At 36.6% G+C, this 22,751-nt stretch overlaps 1 protein-coding gene across 1 annotated transcript in view; it reads left to right on the forward strand.

Annotated features, from left to right (window-relative positions):
• The window catches only part of DIAPH2 (diaphanous related formin 2), a 938,691-nt gene that overhangs the window by 268,735 nt on the left and 647,205 nt on the right, over window positions 1–22,751 (forward strand). The window contains exons 16-17 of the mRNA XM_003274986.3: window positions 2,570–2,893; window positions 9,902–10,016. Of these exons, the coding sequence (XP_003275034.2) occupies window positions 2,570–2,893; window positions 9,902–10,016 (439 nt within the window). The remainder of the gene's footprint in view (window positions 1–2,569; window positions 2,894–9,901; window positions 10,017–22,751) is intronic.

Below are 22,751 nucleotides of genomic sequence, written 5' to 3' on the forward strand. Positions count from 1 at the left end.
CTTCTTCACATGGCAGCAGCAAGGAGAAGTGCCGAGCAAAAGGGGAAAAGCCTCTTAAACCATCAGATCTTGGGAGAACTCATAATTATCAATTATTCATTATTCATTATTCAATTATCTCCCCCTGGTCCTGCCCTTGACACATGGGGATTATTACAATTCAGGGTGAGATAAACCATATCATTCTGCCCCTAGCCCTTCCCAAATCTCATGTTCTCACATTTCAAAACACAATCATGCCCTTCCAACAGTCCCCCAAAGTCTTAACTCATTCCAGCAGTAACCCAAAAGTCCAAGTTCAAAGTCTCATCTGAGACAAGTTATGTTCCTTCCGCCTATGAGCCTGTAAAATCAAAAGCTAGTCACTTCCTAGATACAATGGGGATACAGGCATTGGGTAAACACACCCATTTCAAATGGGAAAAATTGGCCAAAACAAAGGGGCTACAGGCCCCATGCAAGTCTAAAATCCAATAGGGCAGTCATTAAACCTCAGAGTTCCAAAATGATCTCCTTTGACTCCATGTCTCATATCCAAGACATGCTGATGCGAGAGGTGGGTTTCCACAACCTTGGGCAGCTTTGCCCCTGTGGCTTTGCAGGGTGCAGCCTCCCTCCTGATTGCTTTCACAAGTTGCTGTTGAGTGTCTGTGGCTTTTCCAGGCACATGGTGCAAGCCATCAGTAGATCTGTCATTCTGGGGTCTGGAGGATGGTGGCCCTCTTCTCACAGCTCTGCTAGGCAATGCCCCAGTGGGGACTCTGCGTGGGGGCTCCAACCCCACATTTCCCTTCTGCACTGCCCTATCAGAGATTTTCCATAAGGGCTCCACCCCTGCAGCAAACTTCTGCCTGGACATCCAGGCGTTTTCATACATCCTCTAAAATCCAGGCAGAGGTTCCCAAACCTCAGTTCTTCACTTCTGTGTACCTGCAGGCTCAACACCACTTGGAAGTTGCCAAAGCTTGGGGCTTGGACCCTCTAAAGCTATGTCTCGAGATGTATGGTGACTCCTTTTATCCATGGCCGAAGTGGCTGGGATGCAGGGCACCAAAGAGACTGCACACAGCAGGAGGGCCCTGGACCTGGCACAGGAAACCATTTTTCTCTCCTAGGCCACCAGGCCTGTAATGGGAGGGGCTGCCATAAAAGTCTCTGACATGCCCTGGAGACATTTTCCTCATTGTCTTGGTGATGAGCATTTGGCTCCTCATCACCTATGCAAATTTCTGCAGAGGGCTTGAATTTCTCCCCAGAAAATGAATTTTTCTTTACTACTGCATTGTCAGTCTGCAAATGTTTTTAAACTTTTATGCTCTGCTTCCTCTTGAACGCTTTGCCACTTAGAAATTTTTTCTGCCAGATACCCTAAATCATCTCTCTCAAATTCACAGTTCCACAGATCTTTAGGGCAGGGACAAAATGCCACCAGTCTCTTTGCATTGCAAGAGTGACCTTTATTCCAGTTCCCAACAAGTTTCACATCTCCATCTGAGACCACCTCATCCTAGACTTTATTGTTCATATCAGTATCAGCATTTTGGTTAAAGCCATTCAACAGGTCTCTAGGAAGTTCCAAACTTTCCCACATTTTCCTGTCTATTTCTGAGCCCTCCAAACTATTCCAACCTCTGCCTGTTACCCAGTTCTAAAGTTGCTTCCACATTTTTGGGTATCTTTACAGAAGCACCCCACTATCTGGTGCCAATTTACTGTATTGTTGTTCTCTCACAGCTATGAAGAAATACCTGAGACTGGGTAATTTTCTTTTTATTTTATTATTTCTTTGAGATGGAGTCTCACTCTGTCACCAAGGCTGGAGTGCAGTGGCATGAGCTCAGCTCACTGCAACCTCTGCCTCCTGGGTTAAAGCGATTCTCCTGCCTCAGCCTCTCCAGTAGCTGGGATTACAGGCATGTGTCACCATGCCCAGCTAATTTTTGTATTTTTAGTAGAGACAGGGTTTCGCCATGTTGGCTAGGCTCGCCTTAAACTCCTGACCTCAGGTAATTCACCTGCCTCGGTCTCCCAAAGTGTTAGGATTACAGGCGTGAACCACTGCACCCAGCTGAGACTGGGTAATTTATAAAGGAAAGAAGTTTAATTTAGTTCTGCAGGGTTGGAGAGGCCTCAGGAAACTTCCAGTCATGGCCAAAGGGGAAGCAAAACACATCCTTCTTCACATGGCAGTAGCAAGGAGAAGGGCCTAGCAAAAAGGGAAAATCCCCTTATAAAACCTTCAGGTCTTGTGAGAGCTTGCTCATGATCACGATTTGGGTGGGAACACAGAGCCAAACCCTATCAGATACCAACTTTCCTAGCATTTGTGTGTTAAAAGAAGTAGTTACTGTCCAGAATTTATAATGCTTATAAAAACTCTACGCAAGCCTTTTTCATATACTGTTAAACCCTTAGATCTTGCTAAATATTTAGATATTTTAGTAATATCTAAAAAAGTATATATAATCTTAAAACATAAGATAAACTACAAATATCTATTGATATATGTTTCTTCAATTTTTTCAGTTATATTTTATAAGCATTTAAACTTGGATTATTTATATTTCAGGCACAAGTACTCTCAGGTTCATCAGGAATTCCAGGTCCTCCTCCAGCACCTCCATTGCCAGGTGTAGGGCCGCCTCCACCACCACCCGCACCACCTCTATCCGAAGAAGGTCCTCCTCCTCCTCCTCCACCACCTCCTTTATCTGGAATGATGGGGATACCACCACCACCCCCACCACCACTTTTATTTGGGGGACCTCCTCCACCACCACCCCTTGGAGGAGTTCCTCTTCCCCCAGGAATATCACTTAATCTACCTTATGGAATGAAGCAGAAAAAAATGTATAAACCTGAAGTGTCCATGAAGAGAATCAATTGGTCAAAGGTAATACTAAAACTAGAGTTTTTTGACTTTGTCTAGCTTTTGTTGATCATTGCTATGTGTACACATTGTATAATGTTTGAGAGGATGACTGCTGACTCCGTTCCTTTGTGGATTCATCATTTTATGTCCATCTTTCAATTTAGGCTCTAGATAATTGGAAACTCTCCAGATAGTTTGACATTGTGAAGTAGGCAAAAGGAAAATCAAAGTGATGTAGAGAATAATATTAGAAATATATCAACAAATGAAAAGCAATTTTGATTCTTTTAGCATAGCTTTTCTTTAAAAATTTTTTATTGATATGTAATATTTGTACATATTTATGGGGTACATATGATTTTTGCTACATGCATAGAATGTGCAATGATCAAGTCAGGGTATTTAGGATACCCATCACCTTTAACATTTGTCATTTGTTTGTGTTGAGACATTCAGATCTTCTCTTCTAGTTATTTTGAAATATACAACATATTGTTAACTATGGTCATTTTACTGCGCTATCAAATGCTAGATAGAACTTATTACTTTTATCTAACTATATGTTCATACCAGTTAACCTATCTCTCTTCACCCTCCCACCTCCCACACACACCCTTCCCAGTCTCTGGTAACTATCATTCTATTCTCTACCTTCATGATACTCACTTTTTAAGCTCCCATATATGAGTGAGAATATATGATATTTGTTTTTCTGTGTCCAGCTTTTTTCACTTAACATAGTGATCTCCAATTACATACATATTGCTGCAAATGACAGGATTTCAGTCTTTTTATAGTTGAATGGTATTCCATTATGTCTCAGTACTACGTTTTCTTTATCCATTCATCCGTTGATGGACACTTAGCTTGATTTCATATCTTTGCCATTGTGCCTAGTGCTGCAATAAACATGAGGGTGCAGGTATCTCTTTGATATCCCAGTTTCCTTTCCTTTGTATAAATACTCAGTGGTCAGATTATAGCATTATTGTATGGTAATCCTGTTATTTAGGAGCATTATTGTATGGTAATCCTATTATTTACATTTTTGAGAAATCTTTATATTGTTTTCCATAATGGCTATACTATTTACATTCCTAACAACAGTATATGAAAGTTCCTTTTTTTCCACATCTTTGCCAACATTTTGTCTTTTTGATAATAGCTGTTCTAATTGGCATAAGATGCCAGTAAGATACCTCACTGTGGTCTTGATTTGTATTTCCCTGGTGATTAGTGATGTTGAGCACATTTTTATATATCTTGGCCATTTGTATGTCTTCTTTTGAGAAATGTCTACTCAAATTATTTGTCTACTCTTTAATGTGATTATTTGTTTTGTTGCTGTTGTTTGGGTTTCTTATATTTTTTGGATATTATTCCATTGTTGGATAAATAGTTTGCAGATATTTTTTCCCATTCAAAAGATTGTCTCTTTACTCTGTTAATTGTTCCCTTTTCTATGTGGAAGCATTTTAGTTTAATATAATCTCACTTACCCATTTTTGTTTTTGTTTCCTGTGCTTTTCAGGTCTTAGCCACAAAATCTTTGCCTATATTAGTGTCCTGGAGCATTTCTCTTATGTTTTCTTCTAGTAGTTTTATAGTCTCAGGTCTTATGCTAACGTCTTTAATCAATTTTGAGTCCATTTTTGTATATTGTGGGAGATATAGGTCAGGTTTAATTCTTTTGCAAATGGATATCCAGTTTTCCTATCATCAATTATTGAAGAGGGTGTCCTTTCCCCATTGCATGTTCTTGGCACATTTGTGCCATGTCTGTTAGCTGTAAATATATGGATTTACTTCTGGGTTCTCTATTCTATTCCATTGGTGTATATATCTGTTTTTACATTAGTAACATGCTGTTTTGACTACTATAGCCTTGTAGTATATTTTGAAGTCAACGTCCTGCTTTGATCTTTTTGCTCAGGATTGCTTTGGCTATTCAGGCTCTTGTGTGGTTCCATATGAATTTTAGGATTTTTTTCCTATTTTTTGTGAAAAAATGTTAATGGTATTTTGATAGGGATTGCATTGAATCTGTAGATTGCTTTGAGTTGTATGGTCGTTTTAACAGTGTAAATTCCTTTATGAGCATTGTCTCTCTTTCCATTTGTTTGTGTCCTCTTTAATTTCTTTCATCAGCATTTTGTAGTTTTTCTTATAAAGGTCTTTTACTTCTTTGGTTAAATTTATTCCTAGGTTTTTAATTTTTTTGTAGCTATTGTAAATGAGATTGCCTTTTTTTTTTTTTCCAGCAAGTTTATTGTTTAGCTATAGAAACATTAATAAATTTTGTGTGTTGATTTTGTATCCTTCAGCTTACTGAATTTATTAATTATATGAGTTTTTGTGGGGTGTTTAGGTTTCTCCAAATGTCAGATCATGTTGTCTGCAAAGAGGGACAATTTGATGTTCTCTTTTCCAATTTGGATGTCCTTTATTTCTTTGCTTGGCTGATTGCTCTGGCTAGGACTTCCAGTACTGTGTTGAATAGGAACGGTGAAAGTGAGCATCCTAGTCTTGTTCCAATTCTCAGAGGAAAGGCTTTCATGTTTTGTCCATTCAGTATGATGTTAGCAATGAGTTTGTCATATATGGCACTTATTATGTGGAGGTATGTTCCCTCTCTGCCTAATTGTTGAGAGTTTTTATTGTGAAGGGATGTTACATTTTATCAAATGCTTTTTCTACATCTGTTGAGATAATTATATAGTTTTCATCTTTCATTCTTTTGATGTGATGTATCACATTTATTGATTGGCATATGTTAAACAATCCTGGCATTCATGGGGTATATCCCATTGATTATGATGTATTATCTTTTGGATGTGCTGTTGGATTCAGTTTCCTAGTATTTTGTTGAGGATGTTTATGCCTGTGTTCATTGGGGATATTCTTTAATCGTTGTGTCCTTGTTTGGTTTTGGTATTGGGGTAATGCTGGCCTTGTAGGATGAGTTAGGAAGAATTTCCTGCTCTTTAGTTTTTTGGAATAGAATTGGTGTTAGTTCTTTTTTATAAGTTTGGAAGAATTCATTAGTAAAGTCGTTAGTCCTGGGGCTTTTCTTTATTTGGGGGACTTTCTTGGTAGACTGTATGTGTCCAGTAATTTATCCATTTCCTCTGGCTTTTCAGCTTGTTAATGTATAGTTGTCCATAATAGTCTCTGGTGATCTTTTGTATTTCTGTGCCATCAGTTGTAAGGTCTCCTCTTCCATTTCTGATTTTGTTTATTTAGGTCTTTCTTTCTTTTTTTTTTTCTTGGATAATCTAGCTAGTGGTTTATCAATTTTATCTTTTCAAAAAAAAACCTAACTTTTTGTTTTGTTGCTCTTTTGTATTATATTTTTAATCTCTGTCTGGCTCAGTTCTGCTCTGATCTTTAGTATTTTTTTTCCTTCTACTGATTTGGGGTTTGGTTTGTTCTTGCTTTTTTAGTTCTTTCAGGTGCAAAATTAAACTGTTTATTTGACATCTTTCCATTTTTTTGAAGTAGGTGTTTATTGCTATAGACATCCCTCTTAGCATTGCTTTCTACAGGTTTTGATATATTGTTTTTCCAATTTTCACTTATGTTAATACATTTTTTAATTTTTTTCTTAATTTTTTAATTGACCCAGTGGTCATTCAGGAGCATGTTTTTTTTTTTTTTTTTTTTTGAGACAGAGTCTTGCTTTGTCGCCCAGGCTGGAGTGCAGTGGCATGATCTCGGCTCACTGCAAGCTCCGCCTCCTGGGTTCATGCCATTCTCCTGCCTCAGCCTCCTGAGTAGCTCGGACTACAGGCACCCACCACTATGCCCAGCTAATTTTTTGTATTTTTAGTAGAGATGGGGTTTCACCGCGTTAGCCAGGATGGTCTCGATCTCCTGACCTCGTGATCCGCCCACCTCGGCCTCCCAAAGTGCTGGGATTACAGGAGCGAGCCACCACGCCCGGCCCAGGAGCATGATCTTTAAGTCTATGTACTTGTATAGTTTCTGAATTCTCTCTTATTATTGATGTCTAATTTTATTCCATTGTGGTCTGAGAAGATACTCGATTTTGATTTTTAAAATTTGTTGAGACTTGTTTTTTATAGTAGCATATGATCTATCCTTGAGAATGTTTCTTATGCTGATGGGAAGAATGTTTATTCTGCAGCTGTTGGATAAAATGTTCTGTAAATGTCTTTTAGGCCTGTTTGTTCTAAAGTGCAGTTTAAATCCAATGTTTATTTGTTGATTTTCTGCCTAGATGATCCGTCTAATGCTGGGAGTAGGGTGTTGAAGTCCCCAACTATTACTATATTAGAGTGTATCTTTCCCTTTAGATCTAATAATATTTTCTTTGTATATCTGGGTGCTCCACTGTTGGGTACATATATATTTTGACATGTTACATCCTCTTGCTAAATTGATGCCTTTCTATATATATATATATATATATATATATATATATATATATATATATAAATGACCTACTTTGTCCCTTTTTACTATTTTTGACTTAACATCTGTTTGATCTGATACACGTATATTTACTCCTCACTTTTGGTTACCATTTGCAATTTAATATCTTCTATTTTATTATTTTCAACCTATGTGTGTCTTGCAGGTGAAATATGTTTCTTGTTGGAAGCATGTAGTTGGGTCATGTTTTTTAGTACATTTGGCCAGTCTGTATCTTCTAAGTGGGCAATTTAATTGGTTTACATTCAAGTTTATTATTGATAGGTAAGGACTTATTCCTGTCATTTTGTTAATTGTTTTCTGTTTGTTTTTTGTATCCCTTTTTTCTTTCTTTGTTATTGTTTATCCATGTGGTTTAGTAGTTTTCTGTAGTGTTAACATTTGAGTCCTTTCTCATTTGTGTATCTGCTCTCCATGTGAGTTTTATACTTTCATGTGCTTTCATGATATGTTCTCTTTCAGATATGTAGGACTTCCTTAAGCATTTCTTGCAGGGCTTGTCTAGTGGTGATGAATTCCCTCAGTTTTTGTGTGTTTGGGAAAGACATTATGTATTTCTCCTTCATTTTTGAGGGATAGATTTGTTGGGTATATACAACTGGCTTCTAGTTTTTGTTTTTTTTTTTCTTTTGGCACTTTAAATATAGTGTCCCATTCTCTCTTGGCTTGTAACCTCTCCAATATGCCTCAGCACGTGTTCCTGGGATGTAGGACACCTTGTGGGCTAGAGTGCTGGGACCTGGTCTCATTGCTGGATCTAGCCAGTATCACACCACTGCAGTCATCTGGGTGGATGTAGGGAGATTTCAGTGGGCTCCAAGGATGTGGAGATAGAGTATCATTCAGCCCCAGGGCAGGATGTAGTCTGATTGGGTTTGGGCTCTCAATCTGTTGCCATACTGCAGCTGCTTCAGTCTTGGTGGCATGTGTGGGATCCAGTGTGAATGCCCATTCTAGAGCAATGCCATTGCACAGACTGCAGGTAGTTTTGTATACTAAAGACTAGTTTCAGGGCCTGTGGAGGCTGAGTGGCTCTCCTATGGCTAGAATCTTCGGAGTTCACAGTGGGAATCTGGACCACTGGGGATATGTTATTTACCCTTTTCCCACATTGGGGAGCGTCTCTGTGCTCCCAGCTGATCACAGCCAGGCTTGCTGCCTGGATTCCCTCTCCTTCCATGCCTCAGGTGTTTTCTGTAACTTCCCTGCCAAATTCCAGTGTTTTTACATGTTGTGATTATCTACTCTCTTTTTTGGCTTTTTATGGAGGATATGAGTGCCACCTGCCTCCAGTCAGCTGAAGCCTCTTCCCCATTTTTCTTGAATAAAATCCTTTTTATTATTGAGCCTTTTTATCTTGTTGTTCTTGGTGAATGACTTTTTTTTAAATTTTGCACTTTCAAATAGTGTGGAATAAGTGACAATATTCAATATTGACATACCTTAATTTTTTTGATGTATGAAAATACTTTCTTCTGAATGTTGTTTGGCTTTATTATTATTAGCAAATGATATGTTTGTTTCAAAAGGTTATTATGTAGATTGACACAGTCCTCATTCACTGGGAACTAATTTTCTAATGAAAATCCATTTACCCAGACAACCATTTGGGGAAATGTGTCATCCAATAGCATATTTACAGTATTAGACAGCATCTGTGTAGTAAGTTGGTTTAAACAGAATGACGGTTAAATCATTTTTCAATCTTATGCATATATTTATGCTTTGCTCATAAGAGTAAACTTGGAGTAAATGGTTTTAGAATGTAGTTTTCTTTTAAAAAAATTAGGTACAATTCATCAAAATACAAGATTACAAAGCTGTTGCCTAGTTATCTTCCTGTGTTAATGTAGTGATATGCTTCCTAATTTAACAATTTAGTATACAGTATAATGGTAGTTATACATCACAAAACTTCATGGTGTATTGGAAGATAAAGTTCTAATCTTGGGGTAGTAGTTAAGACCGCAGTCCTCTGGAGCACTTATCTAGGTTTAAAATCCCAGCTCTGCCATTTACTAATTAGGGTAGCCACTTAAACTTTCTTGGGCTCTGTTTCCTCATCTTTTAATGTAGAGATAATAACAGGTCAAAAAATTATTACGAGGATTAAATTAGTTAATATATGCAAATAACTTAAGACAGTACCTGACACAACGTAGGAGGTGTGTGTCAGCTATCATTATGGTTGCTACCTTAAACCTAATGAGTGAACAAGGGGAATTCACTTTTGTAAGTCTGAGCTTCCCTGTTTTAAAAAACCCAGGAACAAGAAGATTTTATGTGAGTTGGGGTTAGGATTTCCTAAGTTATTTTTAAGACTCCTTCCAGTAGAGTAGTTTTTAAGGTGCAATTTGCTATGTGGTCTATTTCTATTGTTCACCATTTCTTCACACAATTCTGAATTTCCCAATGAATATTTACTTTATAAGTATTATTTAGGTACATCCTGAAATTGACTTAGAGGATAGAGGAATAAAGGAACTGTCATTCAACCTTGCTGAAAGTTAGTTCCTTGAAAATTTAAATGCGAGGTTATAATTTAGAATCTTTTCCTTGTTATTTTTGTTTCAGATCGAACCCACAGAATTAGCCGAGAACTGTTTCTGGTTAAAAGTCAAAGAAGACAAGTTTGAGGATCCAGATCTCTTTGCCAAATTGGCATTGAATTTTGCTACTCAGATAAAAGGTACATTTTTAAAAATAAAATATAAGTTCCTGATTCAGGTATAATTTAATTTAGTGCTTTGCTAAAAGTTTCTATTGATGGGTATATGTATACTTTTCCCACACTGGACAGGGTGAAACATAAATAGATTGACATTTAACTATATTTTACCTAGTAACTAAAGAAGGAAATTTATTTTACCTTTGAATTTTATTATACATAAATGTTATTATTATTCTGAAAACACAGGTTTTATTTTTACTGTTAAATATGTGTGTTGCACTGCTCCATTATAAAATAGTCGTTTTTACTAAGAAGCAGGGGAGATGAATCTGTTGATTCATCGTGTAAGAGAAAATAATGTAAGAGAACACTAAAGTCTCAGAATTTTTCATGAAATTGAAATAAGATTGGTCCCATAGTCTTAAATAGTCTTTCCTGTCATGCTTGTATTACTTATCAATTTGGATTCCTAGGAAATGTTATAGTTTTTGCTATAATTAGGTGTTTTCTATTAATATCAAAATCCAGTGCCTTATAAGTATTGTTTACTGATTTGATAATAGAGTGCTTTGTTTATGATCAGATCCTTTATTTATTTGCTTGTGAATTTCACACATGATTTTGTTACTATACAGGTAGCTTCTCAATCTCATAATAGATCATTATGGTTCATTAATTTTTGGTATTTAATTTCAACATGATTATTTCACTAATTATTGTAGAAGTGATAGTTTAGTTAAGGATATTACTTTTTGTCTGAATGAGTCCTTGCAATTGAAAAATGGAAATAATCCATACTCTCATGCCCTTGGAATTAGCACCTTTATCATTCATTTGTCTGATTTGTCACATTATGCCTTAGAATATGAGAATATAAATTTTGGAAGATAGAGAAGTGTGAAAATTAGTTTCTTTTTTTTAGATTATTTACACTAGAGATTGTTGTGCTGTATTTGTTGTTCTTTGTAAATTGAAGTTCACATGCACACACAAATCTGGAGTGATTAGACTATTCTGAAGAATTTTGACATTTAAAAAAAGTTACTACTATTAGGCTATTTAAAAAATAGTTACTACTATTTCTTTTTTCTCATTTGGTATCGCAGACCTCACATTTAAAGAATTCTTCAATGATTCAAGTGATTACCATTTATTATAATCACTTTTTGAAGTTAAAAAATTGCTTGTAGCAAAGTATTCATGCTTATAGCAAATTAGTCATATAGTAAAATAAGGTAGTTTAACAAATGTAAATCTCCCTTCAATCTCAGACTTACAGCATTTTGCCCAGATAAAATCATTAATTCTAATTTTTCACGTTTTCTCCTAGAAATAGTCTATGCCTCTCAACACATATGTGCATTTATCATTTTTTGTTTTTTATTCCTTGCTGTTTTCACCAACTGTGCTTAAAGATTATTCTGTAGGTTCTTGTGTTTATCTACTGTGTTCTTTTTACATACTGCTTAGAATTTGGTGTATGGGCCTATCTTAATTTAATTAATCCCATATTAATGGTTATTTAGATTACTTCTAGTCTTTTGCTTGTTTAAGAAATGCTGTGGTGAACATGACTCTATATATGCTGTTTTTCACAAATTCTACAAGTAAAATTCCTGGATAAAATGCTGTGTACATTTACAAATGTTAAAGATAGTATGAAATTACATTCTGATGAGTTTGTATCAATTTATAGTGTCACAAATAATTTATATGAATATCTGTTTTCCCAAAATCTTTGCCCACCTCAGAGGTGAAAATGGTAAATCGTTGTTATAATTTTTGCTTTTTGAATATGGAGTGAGATTGAGCACATTTTCTTATATTCACAGGCAATTTTATTTTACTTTCATTTTAAAAAATAATTTTAACTCTTATTTTATATTCAGGGGGTACATGTGCAGGATTGTTACATGGGTATATTGCATGATTCCGAGGTTTGGGACGCAAATGATCCCATCATCCAGGTAGTGATGAGCATAGTACCTGACCATTAGTTTTTTAATCTTTGCCCTCTTCCCTCCCTCTGTTCTCTATTAGCCCCCAGTGTCTATTCCCGTCTTTGTGTCCAAGAATACCCAGTATTTAGCTCCCACTTATAAGTGAGAACATGCAATATTTAATTTTCTGTTCCTGCATTAATTTGCTTAGGATAATGGCCTCCAGCTGCATCCATGTTACTGCAAAGGATATCATTTTTTATTTATTTATATTCATTCATTCATTCATTCATTCATTCATTCATTTTGAGACAGAGTTTCGGTCTTGTTGCCCAGGCTGGAGTGCAATAGCGCGATCTTGGCTCACTGCAACCTCTGCCTCCTGAGTTCAAGCAGTTCTCCTACGTGAGCCTCCCGAGTATCTGGGATTACAGGCGCCCACCACCCTTAGCTAATTTTTGTATTTTTAGTAGAGACTGGGTTTCACCTTGTTGGCCAGGCTAGTCTCAAACTCCTGGCCTCAGGTACTCCACCCGCCTCGGCCTCCCAAAGTGCTAGGATTACAGGCGTGAGCCACCATGCCCGGCCAGGATATGATTTTTTTGAATTATGGCTGCATAGTATTCCATGATGTATATGTACCACATTTTGTTCATCCAGTCCACTGTTGATGGGCACCTAGGTTGATTCTATGTCTTTGCTATTGTAAACAGTGCTGTGATGCACATAAAAGTGCATGTGTCTTTTGGGGGAAATGATTTCTTTTCTTTTGGATTTAAACCTAGTAATGTGATTGCTGAGTAGAACGGTAGTTCTGTTTTAAGTTATTTGAGAACTCTCCGAACTGCTTTCTGTAGTGGCTGAACTAATTTACATTCTTACCAACAAAGTGTTCTGTTTTCTCCACAGCCTTGCCAGCATCTGTTTGGGTTTTTTTTTTTTTTTGGCTTTTTAGTAATAGCCATGCTGATTCGTGTGAAATGGTATCTTATTGTGGTTTCAATTTTTCATTTCCCTGATGATTAGTGTTATGAGCATTTTTTCATGTTTGTCAGCCTCTTGTGTGTCTTTTTATTTTTATTTTATTTATTTATTTATTTTGTGACAGAGTTTCGCTCTTGTTGCCCAGGCTGGAATGCGATGGTGCAATCTCAGCACACTGCAATCTCCGCCTCCTGGGTTCAAGTGATTCTCCTGCCTCAGACTCCCCAGTAGCTGGGATTACAGGCACCCGCCACCATGCGCAGCTAATTTTTGTATTTTTAGTAGAGATGAGGTTTCACCATGTTGGCCAGGCTGGTCTTGAACTCCCAACCTCAGGTGATCCACCTGCCTCAGCCTTCCAAAGTGCTGGGATTACAGGCGTGAGCCACCATGCCTGGCCCATATGTCTTCTTTTGAGAAGTGTCTGTTCATGTTCTTTGCCCACTTTTTAATGGGGTTATTTTTTTGGTTGTTGATTTCTTTAAGTTCCTTATAGATTCTGGGTATTAGACCTTTGTCGGATGCATAGTTTGTGAATATTTTCTTCCATTGTGCAGGTTGTCTGTTTATTCTGTTAATAGTTTATTTTGCTGTGCAGAAGCTCTTTAGTTTAATTAAGTCTGATTCATCAATTTTTGTTACAGTTGCTTTTGAGAACTTAGTCATGAGTTATTTCCCAAGGCAGATGTCCAGAATGGTGTTTCCTAGGTTTTCTTATAGGATTTTCATAGTTTGAGGTCTTATATTTAATTCTTTAATCCATTTTGACTTTTTGTGTGTGGTAAAAGACAGGCTTTCAGTTTTGTTCTTCTGCATATGGCTAGCCAGCTATCACAGCGCCATTTATTGAATAGGTAGTCCTTTCTCCATTTGTTTATTTTTGTTTGACTTCGTCAAAATTCAGATGGCTGTAGGTGTGCAGCTTTATTTCTTGGTTCTCTTCGTCTGTTCCATTGGTCTATGTGTCTATTTTTGTATCAGTACCATGCTGTTTTGGTTATGGTAGCCTTGTAATATAGTTTGAAGTCAGGTAATATGATGCCTCTGGCTTTGTGCTTTTCGCTTAGGATTGCTTTGGCTATTTGGGCTCTTTCCTGATTCGATGTGAATTTTAGAATAGTTTTTTTCTAAGCCTGTGAAAAATGACACTGGTAGTTTGGTAGGAATAGTATTGAATCTGTAAATTGCTTTGGGGGCAGTATGACCTTTTTAATGATATTGACTCATCCAATTTATGAGCATGAGATGTTCTTCCATTTGTTTGTGTCATTCATTATTTCTTTTAGTGGTGTTTTGTGGCTCTCCTTGTAGAGATCTTTCACCTTCTTGGTTAGATGTGTATGCCTAGGTATTTCATTTTTTTTGCCTATTGTAAATGATATTGTGTTCTTGTTTTGGCTCTCAGCTTGAGAGTTATTAGTATGTAGAAATGATACTTGCTTTTGTACACTGAGTTTGTATTTTGAAACTTTACTGAAATTGTTTATGTGTTCCAGGAACCTTTTGGCAGAGTCTTTAGTGTTTTCTAGATATAGGATCATGTCGTCTGTTAGGAGAGATAGTTTGACATCTTTTCCTATTCGGATATCTTTTATTTCTTTCTCTTGCCTGATTGCTCTTCCAAGGGCTTCCAGTACTATGTTTAATAGGAAAGATGAGAGTGGGCATCCTTGTCTTATTCCAGTTCTCAAGGGGAGTGCTTCCAGCTTTCCTCCATTCAGTATGATGTTGGCTGTGGGCTTGTCATAGATAGCTCTTATTATTTTGAGGTGTGCCTAGTTTCTTGTGGATTTTTATCATGAAGGGATGCTGGATCTTATTGATGGCTTTTTCCATGTCTATTGAGATGATCATATGGTTTTTGTTTTTAATTCTGTTTATGTGATGAATCACACTTATTTTATAGATGTTGATAAACATTGAATCCTAGAAATAAAGCCTACTTGATCTTTCCAGAGTAACTTTCTGATGTTGTGCTTGATTTGGTTTGCTGGTATTTTGTTGAGAATTTTTATGTCTATGTTCATTAGAGATAGTGGCCTGTAGTTTTCATGTTCTGTTTCTTTGCCAGGTTTTGCTATCAGGGTGATGCTGGCTTCATAGACTTATGGAGGAGTCCCTACTCTTCAATGTTTTGAAACAGTTTCAGTAGAATTGGTACCAGCTCTTCTTTCTGTGTCTGGTAGACTTCAGCTGTGAAACTGTCTGTTCTGGGTGTTGTTTGTTTGTTTTTGTCTTTTTTTTTTTTAATTTAAATTACTGATTTAATTGTGGAACTCAATATTTGTCTGTTCCGGGTTTCAGTTTCTTCCCGATTCAATCTTGGGAGGTTGTGTGTTTCCAGGAATTTATCTGTCTCCTCTATATTTTGTAGTTGGTTTACACAGAAGTATACATAACAGTCTCTGAGGATCTTTTGTTTTTCTGCAGGATCATTTGTAATGTTACCTTTGTTGTTTCTTATTGTGCTTATTTGGATGGCCTCTTTTTTTCTTTTTTAATCTAGGTAGCGGTCCATTTATCTTGTTTATGCATTCAAAGAATCAACTTTTGGTTTAGTTAATTATTTGTGTGGATTTTTGGGTATCATTTTCATTCCATTCTTCTCTGGTTTTGTTCGTTTCCTATGCTAGCTTTTGCATTGATCTGCTCTTGTTTTTCTGCTTCCTCTAGGTGTGAAGCTAGATCTTTAATTTGAGATTTTTCTAACTTTTTCAGGTAGGCCTTTAGTGCTATTAACTTCCCTTTTAATACTGCTTTTGCTGCATCCCCAAGATTTTGGTATGTTTTGTCTCTTTTCATTTATTCCAAAAAAATTTTGAATTCTGCAAAGGCATAAAATTTCTTTTTCTGTAAACTTCCCCCTCCATTTCTTTGCATATTTTCTACTGAGCATTTACCCTTTTGATTATGGACTTATTTGAATTGAATGCTACAAGAATCATAGATTTTATAAAATTTTAGAGTTAGTCTGGATCTTAGAAGTTATTAAACACAGACTCTTTGTTTTACCAATGAAGAAACTGAAGTAAGAGACAATGAGGTAAGTGTAAAACCCATTAAAGATAGCGTGATATAGTAGGAAAAGCCAGAGGAAATAAATTCACACATATTTGCATTCCAGCTATGATACTTGTAATCTCGGAGACTGAATTTTTTCATACATAAAGTGAATAGGCTAATGTTTACCTGGTAGTATTGTGAGAATTAAACAAGGTTATATATTTAAAGCACTCAGCACATTGGTATCCCTTTCATTTAACTTGATGCTCTGTGTGTGTGTGTATGTGTATGTGTATGTGTGTGTGTATGTGTGTGTGTGTCTTAGTTATTGATGCTTCGGTACAACTGTTAATTCAGCAAAATTTACTACTCTTCTTTTCAGCACTTGGTAGAGCTAATCAGTCAGAATTGAAGCAATTCTTACTGCAGCTGCCAAAACCTAATCAAACCAAATCAAAACCAAACAAAATTCATATAAAACCTCTCATGTATGTATTGCTGAGAATGCTTTATTTTCATTCCTCTTAACTTTGATTCTTTGAATTTTCTATTTCACACTACTACGACTTCCCTAATTGTGGATATTTAAGTAGAAATCTGGAAAGGATCACCTTTCAGTACCATTACTTTTACTAAAATTTACTTCTGAAAGGACATATACAAGATCAGTTATGCATCATAGCCTATTTCAGACATGCACACCATAGCTAAAACAAATTTTAATGATACTAAACTGCCATTCTTTTGTAACACACAGTAACTATTGATTGATGTTACTATAATTGCTGAAGTTCCTTGTCATTCGCAGTGCCTTGATTCATAATGTGGTCAATAGGTGGCAGGTTTAGTAAGAAATCAGCAGGAGGGTCTGCTTTCATGAAACTTAAACTTCACCGCCCGGGTTTGCTTTTCTCTAGGGCACCTTTTTCCCCCATTTTGCTGTTCGTTGCAGCTCACTCAGCTGCATTCTGGAAGGAGCATCATTCCTGTTTTTGCTAATAGCTGTTTCAAAACCTCTTAGACCAGTGTTCTAAAACCTCTGACTATTTTTCACTACTGCAAGAACATAGGAGAGCTCATGCCTCTGTCCTCACTAAGTGTACTGTAAAGCACTACAAGTCTATTTTTCAAGAAGTTGTTTAAGAGCTAAATAGGAGCTTTAAAATACACTAGTTCTCATATCTATAATATTTAAATGTTTAAATATTTAATATGTGAAAGTAGCATAAAATTATACTTCCTATTTAAATTACTCTTAGAGTTTTAGAGAAAATTATTTTTAATGTGTTATTTAAAAACAGATTATTTCTGTTTTAGGAAAGAATGGATATCTTATTTCATTTAGGTTAAGTTTGTAGAGTATCTATTATGTGCGAGGTTCTATACTAAATGGGAGGGAAAGAAATGAATAAGATCTTGTCCAGGCACCAGGGAACTCACAATCTACTGAGAGAGGTGGGAGGACGCCCAGTATATTTAGTCAAGTTGTAGTAAATGTTAGAGTAGATATATTTTTTTAAGCTACTGGGGTACAAAAACAAATAATTAATTTTGAGTAGGGTCAATGGAGATTCTAGAGGTAGTACAATTAGAGTTGGGACTTGAAATTTTAATAGAATTTCTATAGGGAAAGAAGGAAGGAAAGATGGCATTCTAGCTAGAGAATACCATTAGTAAAATGTTAAAAGAAAAACTTGAGACAAATCAAATTTTACAGAATTCATTTGAGCAAGGAATCATTCATTAATTGGTCAGCATTCAGAACCAGCAGGGTTTCAGTGTGAGCCTCAACCTTTCATAGTATGAACATGGGAACAAAGTAGAAAAATCATCTAATTGTCTACGGATAGTCATTTATCTCATTTGGGCTTGGTGTGATGAGACATTTGCCTTGTCTGGGAATAGGCTCATCAGTTGGCTGCCTACAGTTGGCTGAAGTTTGGCTATTTGTGATTGGCTGAAGCTCAGCTGCTTAAAATATACAGTTGGAGTTTCATCTCTGTGTAGGCCTCTGCATCCATGGATTCAACCAACCATGGGCAGAAAATGTTTGAAAAAAATTAAAAATATAATACGCCGAGCGTCGTGACTCATGACTATAATCTCAGCACTTTGGGAGGCCAAGGTGGGAGGATCATTTGGACTCAGGACTTTGAGACCAGCCTGGGCAACATAGTGAGACCCCATCTCTGCAAAAAGTAAAAAAATAAACTGGGTGTGGTGATATGCACCTGGAGTCCCGGTTACTTGAGAGGCTGAAGTGGGAGGGTCACTTGGACCTGGGAAGTTTAGGTTGCAGTGAGCTGTGATCGCTCCCCTGCACTCTAGCCAGGATGGCAGAGTGAGACCCTGTCTCAAAAGAAAGAAATGTAAAAAATACAGTATAACAACTATTTACATAGTATTTACATTAATGGCAGAAACTGCAATTACTTTTGCATCAACATAATATTTAGGTATTATAACTAATCTAGAGATGATTTAAAGTATATGGGAGGATGTGCATAGCTTCTATATGAATACTGTGCCATTTTATAGCAGGCATTTGAATATTTGCCCTTTTTTTTTTTTTTTGAGTCGGAGTTTCGCTCTTGTTGCCCAGGCTGGAGTGCAATGGCGCAATCTCAGCTCACCACAACCTCCACCTTACGGATTCAAGTGATTCTCCTGCCTCAGCCTCCTGAGTAGCTGGGATTACAGGCATGTGCCATCACGCCCGACTAATTTTGTATTTTTAGTAGAGACAGGGTTTCTCCATGTTGGTCAGGCTGGTCTCGAACTCCCGACCTCAGGTAATCTGCCCTCCTCATCCTCCCAAAGTGCTGGGATTACAGGTGTGTGCCACCGCACCCAGCCAAATATTTGTATATTTTGGTGTCTGCAAGGGCTCCTGGAACCAATCCTCATTTGATACTAAGGGATGACTGTACTCTTTGTTTAGGTTTCCGTTTGTTAAGTTGGAACGTAAAGTTTGGAGACAGTCTTGGGCCAATGATCTACTGTTCATTTAATTTGTTAACAAGGAGGGGTGAAATGCATACTGCCTTGAAGACACAGGCAGTCAGCCTTGGGTCAGGACTCTGGAATGAAGAGACTTTGTGGCGTAGGTGGCAAGGAAACTTCACACTGAAGAATTAGGGTTTTATTCTTTAAGCATTAGTGGTTTAGTAATTTGGTGATTAGTCCTTGAATAGGCTTTTTGTGGACAGATAAGTGATGAGAATATATAGATAGGTGATAGATCATTGATTGTGAGTAAATATCAGTAGACTAGGTAAGATATGATGATATCCTGACTAGTATGAATTCTTAATCTACATCTCTAAGGTCTATTCTAGTTCCCAAATCTTGTACCTTCATGCTTATGACATTTACGTTCTACTCACAAGCCATAATAATGTCATATTACAAAACATATTTCAAAATACTCTCTGAATTCATGAAATACATATGTTAGAAACAGCTGGAGAATATCCTGTTAGTAGCTTTGAATATGTATCATATATGTAAGTGTTGGAATTTATACATGTGTTCTAGTTTTGTTTATTATTCAATTTGATGATATTTGGGGGCATAGAATCATCAAGGCTAGAGTGGTAGTGTCATTCTCCTTTAAAAACTATAGTAATTGTAGACAGTAATGATATTATATAAGATTTAAAGTAATGATGGTTGATATTAACTAAATTTGAAATAATAATAAAATATGTAGCTTATAACTGCTAATTCTAATTAGAATTTCTAGGGTTCTCTAGAGGCTTCAGGAAGAACAAAGATAGTGTGGGTAGAAGTTGTAAGCAATTTCTTTGCTTTTAATGTTGCTTGGAGGAAATATAAGAAATAAACATAAGAGCTTAATAAAATTTAGCTTCTTTAATAATATATTTCTATAGTGCAATTTCGCTTTAATAATAACAGAAAATCGAGGTGTTATAAATATTTGAAATGCATATAAATGTCATTTTGCAGTGCCTGAAATATTGGACATAGCTTCAACCTTATGGTGTAACTGAGATTGAAGTTGTGTGTATGTAAAAGCACTTTTTCTTTAGGATCATATTTTAATGTGTGTTTCTTAGTCTTAGAATCAACTGGCTGCTTCTGAAGATACCCACCCTTGCTTGGTTGCTCAATACAGTCTTCCATATTTAGTGAACTAATGAAAAGACAAAAGAGTGGTAAAGTATAATTCATCTTTGTCTTCATAATATAGAAATTCTTGCAATTGACTTGAAATTAATGAGATGTCAGTCTCAGAGTGCACAGCCCTTGTAAGATGGTGCTAACGTGTCCAGAGAGAGTTCGTGTCCTAACAAATAATTTGTCATCTTAATGACACAACACGCATCCTTCTGTAGTATAAGCTTTAATGTATATGGTAACAAACCTGGAAGGCTTAATTCTTTCAGGCAGCAAACTAAAAACCATACTTAACTATCTTAGTGTGTTTGGGCTGCTATCACAAAATACCATAAATTGGGTAGCTTATAAACCACAGAAATTTATTTCTCACACTTCTGGAGACTAAGAATCCAAGATCAAAATACTGGTATATTTGGTGTCTTTTGAGGACCTACTTTCTGGATTATGGAGGGTAGCTTCTTTCTGTAACTTCACATGGTGGAAGTGGTGAGCTGTCTTTTTGGAGTCTTTGTTATAAGGGCACTAATACAATCATGAAGGCTCTGCCCTCGTGACATAATCACCTCTCATAGGCCCGACCTCCTGATACCATCACCTTGTGTGCAGGTTGGAACATATGAATTTAAGGGGGACATAAACCTTCAGTCCATTGCAATACCTGTACATAATTTCTTTTCTTTCCCTCCCTTCCTTCCTTCTTTTCCACTCTGTCACCCAGGCTGGAGTGCACTGGCATGATTACAACTCACTGCAGCCTCGACCTCCCAGGGTCAGGTGATCCTCCCACCTTAGCCTCCCTGGTAGCTGGGACTATAAGTGTGCACCATGATACCTGGCTAATTTTTTGTATTTTTTGTAGAAATAGGGTTTCACCAGGAGGCGGAGCTTGCAGTGAGCCAAGATCATGCCACTGCACTCCAGCATGGGCGACAGAGCGAGACTCTGTCTCAAAAAAAAAAAAAAAAAAAAAAAAAAAAAAAAAAAAAAAAAAAAAAAAAGAAATAGGATTTCACCGTGTTGCCCAGGGTGATCTCAAACTTCTGGGCTCAAGCAATCCACCTGCCTCGGCCTCTCAAAGTGCTAGGAATACAGGTGTAAGCCACTGTGTCCAGCCCATAATTTCATCATTTTAATTATATCTAAAGTTTTTTGGATTTCTAAATATAAATAATTATTTTTGTATATCACTTTACCAAAGCGTTTTTTTTTCATTATGGACATTTTAAGTGTTTCAACTTACAATGACACACATTCATTTCCAGTTGTCATTTTCTAGCATTAATCACCTCCTTTATGTAAAAGAAGGAACAAGGGATGTTTCAGCCAGAGATACATGGCATTGTTTAATTATAAGTCCCCAGTTGTAGAGAGAAAGAGAGTATCTTCTGCCTTCTAAGCAAATAAACTTCAAAATCGCTCTGTCTTTACATATTGACAGTATGTGGTGATTGTACTACTTCTATTAATATAATACCATCTCTACAACATCTAGTAACAGCAATAGTAATAATTATAATTAAAACAATAATAGCACATTTATTAAACATTATATCCCAAGAGCGATGATAATTATTTTAAATTCATATCATACCAACCTCATACCAACCCTAGGTACTTGTATTGTTGTTTTGTCGGTTAAGAAACTGAGACTATGGGAGATTAAGCAATATTTTGTTTACATATCTAGTAAGTGGCAAAATGGTGATTTGAGCCCAAGTTTGTTCTTAATCACTTGTGTATGCTGTAACAATGACTTTTAATGGCTTCTATGCCCTTAGTAATTTGTGCATTTTGTTGCACTGTTAACTGATCCCTTTTTCATATGGTTAATCATATAGTTCCACATATATCGTATTATCTTGTGAAATATGTAATCCTATTATCCTGGCACTAAAGATAGTTCTTCAGAGCTCAAACCAAAACTAGGAAGCTGTACGTTATCCATGGAAAGAAATAAGGTTCTTTCTATAACTTAGATTTTTTTAGGCATTTTCTATGTAGAATCTGTCAGTGGTGAAACGTTGCCGTGACTTGAAGTCTGCCTTTTCTAATAATGAGTGAAAGAATGTGGTCTTCATGTCGTTAGGCATTTGGTAATGATATATTGATATAGTTGAGATGCATAAAGTAATGAAATCAATTTTTCACTTGGACTCTTGAAGTTAGCTTCATAACATTACAGACACCTTGTGTTATTTTAATATGACACTTTCAGCTGTGAGTTAGTGAGACTGCCTTTTCCCATTTCAGTGATTTTTGCTGATAAATATATAGATTAAGCACAATAACAAGTGTTCTGTTAATAGCATTTCTAAGTCATATAGCTTCTCATTCATATTTGGAATCATTATTCTAAGTAAATTAGTTTTTTTTTTTTTTTTTTTAAAGACAGAGTGTTGCTCTGTTGCCCAGGCTGGAGTGCAGTGGCATAATCTCGGCTCATTGCAACCTCTGCCTCCCGGGTTCAAGTGATTCTCCTGCCTCACCCACCCAAGTAGCTGGGATTATAGGTGCACACCACCATGCCCGGCTAATTTTTGTATTTTTAGTAGAGACGGCATTTCGCCATGTTGGCCAGGCTGGTCTCAAATTCCTGACCTCACATAATCCACCCACCTCAGCCTCCCAAAGTGCTGGGATTACAGGCATGAGCCACCGCGCCTGGCCAGTAGATTAGTTTTGT

Source organism: Nomascus leucogenys, chromosome X, assembly GCF_006542625.1.
Source record: "Nomascus leucogenys isolate Asia chromosome X, Asia_NLE_v1, whole genome shotgun sequence".
Lineage (NCBI taxonomy): Eukaryota > Metazoa > Chordata > Mammalia > Primates > Hylobatidae > Nomascus > Nomascus leucogenys.